Source organism: Belonocnema kinseyi, chromosome 2 (assembly GCF_010883055.1).
Source record: "Belonocnema kinseyi isolate 2016_QV_RU_SX_M_011 chromosome 2, B_treatae_v1, whole genome shotgun sequence".
NCBI lineage: Eukaryota > Metazoa > Arthropoda > Insecta > Hymenoptera > Cynipidae > Belonocnema > Belonocnema kinseyi.
Window position 1 is genome coordinate 19,099,966 of NC_046658.1, and position 6,146 is coordinate 19,106,111.

General features: G+C 35.5%; 1 protein-coding gene across 3 annotated transcripts in view; it reads right to left on the reverse strand.

The window, feature by feature from the left end:
- LOC117166900 (cullin-associated NEDD8-dissociated protein 1) overlaps window positions 1-6,146 on the reverse strand; it is a 218,244-nt gene that overhangs the window by 90,449 nt on the left and 121,649 nt on the right. For all 3 annotated transcript variants that reach the window (XM_033351339.1, XM_033351341.1, XM_033351340.1), the window contains 3 exons: window positions 4,260-4,533; window positions 3,654-4,160; window positions 3,277-3,560 (listed from right to left, as the gene is read on the reverse strand). In XM_033351339.1, the coding sequence (XP_033207230.1) occupies window positions 3,277-3,560; window positions 3,654-4,160; window positions 4,260-4,533 (1,065 nt within the window). The remainder of the gene's footprint in view (window positions 1-3,276; window positions 3,561-3,653; window positions 4,161-4,259; window positions 4,534-6,146) is intronic.

The following is a 6,146-nucleotide window of genomic DNA, read 5'->3' on the forward strand; positions in this document are numbered from 1 at the left end:
TCCACAATGAAAATTGAATGCCGCATCTTTTTCTCCTCATAAAAAAAGTTCTAGCTTTTTTGTTTTTCGAATTATTTACGAAAAACTGTGTTTTTTATCTGACTAATTATGTTGCATTTTTCCATTCAACTCGCAACGGAATGGCAAGTTTTTTACATTTTATGATAAAACTGATCAGAAATACGCATTATCATGTTCTGTGACAAATGAAGTTAGCGAAAGTTCGAAATGTTTATTTAAAGAATTGTTAATAATTTTTTTTCTGATACGGTGAAGGTTCAATGAAGTTTTCTGCAAAGTTTTAGCTCCATCGGAATAGTACTTAACAAACTTTTGATGTTTTAACTTTCTGGCCCAATTTATATCGAGGGTTGGCATTTTGCTTGTTTTTCCATGATTTTTAGTGTACGAAGATTTACATTTATAACACTTTTCGACGCAACTGCTGATAATTGAAGGTTTCACGGATTCTATTGAATGTGCGGTGGCGTTTAAAACTAATTAACTGCCGCTAGCTAGACGGTATGCTAAACGTCTATCTTAAAGCTCACTTTCCTGAGGGCCTAATAGCTCATAATAGGGTGGTTTCGAATGAATTACATTTATTCACGAAAATGAGGTAAATTAAGAAACAATCATTTCACAAATAATTTTACTCTTTCCACGTTTTATAAATATAATTTAACTCCAGAAATAGTGTATACTAAAAAAAATTGTTTAGAAGTTGCTCGTCTTTGAACATCCTTAATGTTTAAAATTTAACTGTTTAAGATATTTTCCCCATTTTTGTATTCTGACGCGTGTAAAAAGTTCCGCCAGACGGCAAAAATTATCGATAGAAACTCATGAAAATAAGTACCGGTCATCTTTTTTAGAGTCGGATAGAGTTAGCAGCAATGAAAATGAGCTCCAGTACGGAAGGGAAAACTTCCGTCCCGAAAGAAATCGCCGTCATCATGTACAGGACCTTACCGTTGCCCAGGAAAAGATTTTATAAAGATAAATGCGGTGCACCACATATGCTGTCTCTACAATATTCGCGGGTAACTAAATGTTGTACAAGAGAAAAAGAGAAAGAGATTATTCCTTTTATGCTAACACACTTGACTTAGTTCTTATTGTCGATACCTACATGAAGGCCCGGGCATGCTTGAACACTAAACTGCATTCAGCCTAGGCGTTTGCCTTTGGGCACAGACGCTCGTCCAGTGCCACACAATTCACTCTTCTCTACATTTTCAATAGCAAAGCAAACTTCTACGTCCTACTTGAATGCAGATTTGCGTTCGAGCATGCCAGGGCCCCACAGGATTTCTACCATTAAAGTTTCGTTCGCTGACACGCAACACATCGCGTTCCTTCTGTCGTCACGAACGGTCCCAATGGGCTTCTGCCGCAATTGCTCCGCAGTGTTTCAGAAATGAATTGTTGCAGAAAAATTTGTTCAGTGGCGACATTTCTTAACCCATGTCAAATTTTTTCAAGTCCACCTTAACTTCCTCTCAAACGTAAGGAAGTCTAATTTTTATTTGGTTTTGTGTTTGACGATACTTATACAGCTGAGAATCTTTAATTAAAAAACTAAATTATTTTTAAATTAAAAACTAAATTAAAAAAAATATTCATAGAATTCATGGAATTCACGCAATTACTGGAATTCACAGAATTGATGGAATTCATCAACTCACGGAGTTCCTTAACACCATGGAATTTCATGAATTCCGTAAATTCTTTGAACTCCGTGAATTCCGCGAGTTACTTGAACTCTGTGAGTTCAATGAATCCCTTGAATTACCTGAATTCATTTCACTTAATCATTCTTTCGAAATTTCACTACTACCATGTGCTCCAAGATACACAAAGTTAAAAAAATTTCGTTTAATAATATCTGCTACGAAAAAACTAATAGCACTATTCAAGTTTACGGCAAAGATTAACCCCTTCGTTGGCATTGGCGCAAAATGCGTCAATCTTCTTTTTTCTTATTTAACTTACTCCGATTTTGCATTAAGTCTTACTCGGGGGTTTTTCGGGGTCGCTAAATTCGAATCTGAAGTCAAAATTCAAAAATTCAAAAGGGCGGATCCAATATGGTGGACGAAAATACAAAAAACGGCTCGATTTGGGTCAATCTCAGCACTTACGGGCTTTTGGAGTCGCTGAATAAGAATTTGAAATCAAAATTCGAAAATTTTAAATAAAGGCTATTTTCGTCCGCGATTTAAAATTTTTAAATTTTACTTCACTTTCGGGTGCAGCGACCCCAAAAACCCGTAAGTACCAAGATTTATTCAAATCGAACCGTTTTTTGTATTTTCTTCCGCCATATTGGATCCGTCATTTTGGATTTCTGAATTTTGACTCCATATTCGATTCAGCGACCCCAAAAACTCCAGGATACAAATTTTCAGGATAACAAATTTTCCTGCCATTTTGGGCACTTTTTCTCGAAATCTTTCTGCCAACGAAGGGGTTAAAAGTCCATGCGTTAGACCAATTTTTTCTCAACGCCATTTGTTATGTACTATAGTTCAATGCGTGAGCGGGTGTCGTATGGTGTTTTTTTATTTATACTACATAAGAAGTAGGGCTGTTATTTTTTTCCTAACTCATTTTTTTAAATTATTCAAAAAATCGAAAATTTCAGTGTACTCTACAAGAGTGTATTGCATATTTGCAACTTATCTTAAGGTTCACGTAATATGTGATTATAGGGGGTGGGGGGAATTATCCCTGTGGCAACTGGCGTTTAATGCTCTGTTGTAGAGCATGCTTTAGTTGTCATTCTTTTTTCACCAAAAATCATCTTTTATTGAGATATTCTTATCCTAACATTAACTCTTCTACTACATTAATTGCTACTGTGGAGGAATTTTGCCGAAAAAATAAATTTCTGGACCACTGTGCGTTGGTCAATTCTGACATAATTCAAGCTTTTGCAGAGTTTACAAATCGACGCAAAACGCGGAGGCAACTTCAATTTGAAATTATTTAACCACAAAGGATGTACATGGCAAATTTTTTTAAATCTCAATTGCTCTTATTTCAAGTTTTTCAATTTTATTTCGAAATTATTCGATTTAGATCGTTTTGAAATGGACGTATTCTCGTTTTTTAGATAAAACAAGATATCACAATTTATACATTAAATTCAGTTATTAAATAGGTTTTTCTACTCAAACTATTCATGTACAAAAGTCCGGATCAGAAAAAAGGATCACTGTCATTTTCTGGTGTCCGGATTCAGTGGTCACACTGCTTTTGTAATTATCTTACCATTATCGGTTTGAGGTCAACTCTTAAAGGTGATGCAGCAATGCAGGTGAGCGCCTTCACAGTTGTGAGTCGAGTGATTTCATTTCTTAGTCTGTCGAGGAAGATGGGAAGACAAACGGCTAGTTCATCGTGTAAAGTATCGCCCAGATGTGCCAAAATCTGACCCATGCAAGCAATCGCTCGCTCCTTTACTTCCTGATCTATATCCGCTGTTCTTAATCTCGTCAGCGTGGAGCAATAGATGTCGGTCGAGAGAGAATTAAAATCGAAATTGTATGGTTTATCTAAAAATAAAACGAAATATATTGAATTAAGAACTGTTCCCAACTTCTGTTAAATACGTATTTTTACATCAGTTATTGGAAAATTTATCTTACCATGAGGTCTAATAACTTGCACCAATTTTTGCAACACTAGAAGTGCTTCTGCGGTGATTTTATAGAATGGATCTCCAACGGCGACGATAATCGGAGGAGCCAAAATCAACATGTGTGCATGGAAAGCTTCGGGTTGATGTGTAACCAGAAGAGTGTGGACAAAAGCCAGCGTGTCGATTTTCATATTCGACGACGAATTTTTCTCTCCTAGCGAGTATTGTATACCTGAAATTAACGCAGGAATGTGATTGGTCAAAGCACCTGGTAAGACCAGCACTAACTCTTTAAGAAGCGATAAGCAATCTTGTCTCGTTTTGATGCTTTTTTCCTTCATTTGTCGATGGACCGCCTTTACAATGAGAGGAACTTGCTGCTGAAACAATATAACTGGACCATCTTCATCTTCCATCGAATCGGGATCAAGGGAAACGCCGGTAGCTGACTTAGTTTGTCTCAGCAGAGTAATATAGGCATGAAAAATGTCAGACTTTACGTTCTCCTCTCTTTCTAAAATAGAGAAAAGCAAAGGGGTTAACAAAACTGTTTTCACCGTTTTGCTGCATAATTTTAAAATTATGATAAAAATATGGAATTGAAAATATAAACCTTTGAATCTGGCGATTAGAGCGGGCGAAATGATTTTATAGAACTCTGACAAAAGCTCCCTTCTGCTAGAAATGACAGCTTCCAGACATTTCGCTGATGCTCTGCGAACTTTCCAGCTCATATCGTCATCATCCGAATACTCGTCCTCGGCGTCTTCCTCACCATCTTCTTCTGTCTCCATCACGACTCCCTCACCATCAAATCCTTCGTTTTCATCACCATCGTAGTTGTAATTTGGATCGTATGTAATGTATGTCAGACAGATTTTTATGATCTACAAATTTTGCAATAAGGCTTTAAAAAATAGAGCTCTCCATCGACGATACTATGAACAGCGATGTGTAAAATGTCATGAGCGCAAGTACGACGACCCGCACTCAGAGTTTGTCCAACACTGAAATTCGTAACGATAAAAAGCTAGAAGGTAGTACAGGTAGTAGCTTAGTAAGTGAAAAAAGACAAAGTTTTTTTTCAAAAGATCCAGAACCATTGGTATGATATTCATAAGAGAGGAATTTATTATTCTCTTAGTGGTTTTTATGACAAAAATGTAAAAAAATAAAAATGATGAATATAAGTAAAATTAGTTACAATTATTTTAGTTATGAAAAAATTTCAAAAATCCTGTTTTAAGCAGGATTTTAATTATCTTAATCTGTAATCTTGTTCCCACTCTTGTTACCTTCATTTTAAATTAAAATAATTTCAGCGAAGCGTCCCTTATAATAATTAGAATCTTAGTGTAATATTTCAACAATATCCCAATCAATACGAAAAGAACCACTATCTTGGAAATTAACTAAATGTTTTGCGATGAATTTATAGTATTTGGGTTGTGTCTAATATTGTTTCGATGTTTATCAATTCTAATACGTAATGGACTTTTTGTTTGTACAACATATGATTCACCACATTGGCATTTTAGTTTAAAAACTACGTTGAATCAGTCTAAGATATTTAATTGGTCTTTGCCAGGTTTTATGAATCTGTTAAGTTTTGAATCTAGTCGGAAAACTGTTTTTATATCAAATTTATTCAATAGGAGTTTTATATTTTCAGTAACATGAATATGAAAATTGACGGAGATAATTTGCTTTTTGTCATCAAAATCATTTTGTCGAATGTTATTTTTAATGATATTTTGATTTTTCTATATTTCTATTAGTCTTTTTTTTATATGTTTTTCAATAAAGTCTTCTGGGTAATTATTGTAATAAAGTAATTGTTTACCCTTTAGAGGATGGGGGTGGTAGAAATATCGACCATCCAATGCACACTAACTATTTGATGTTTTCGCGCAAAATTTGGTGCATTGAATAAGAGGAAAATAGTGAGAAACATCCTGGAGACTAAAAACTCTGTTCATACATTTATCTAGATGCGCTCAGTACCTTGAAATCTCGATTTTCAAGGTCACGTCTGCGTTCAGGATTTTTGCACTATTTATTCTTACTCGGCGCCTCAAAAAATATGGGTATGCCAACCCTAACGCTAAGATATAAAAAAATGACCTTGAGATGGTGATTTACAAGGTCAAGAGTACCTTCAGGATTTCTTTCACTATTTTTTTCGTACTCAGCACATCAAAAAATATGGGTATACCAATCTATAACGCTGAAATATCATAAAAAGTTTTTTTTTTTATATTGGCCTTTTCGTTGCGGACGGGGGTGGTCGACATATCGACCACCTGTCAGGTCGGGGACTTGAAATGAGTTTTCTGTTGAAATTATGCATAAGTTTTTTGTCAAATGAAAACTCGATTTGAACGGAAATTTTCCCGTCCTCTACAGCAGGGCTCACCAAAAGGCAGCCATTGGCTGCATTGGCTGCCAGTGGCAGTCAAAAGACTAGGTCAAACTGGCCCTAACAAATCTTGTCGTTCGA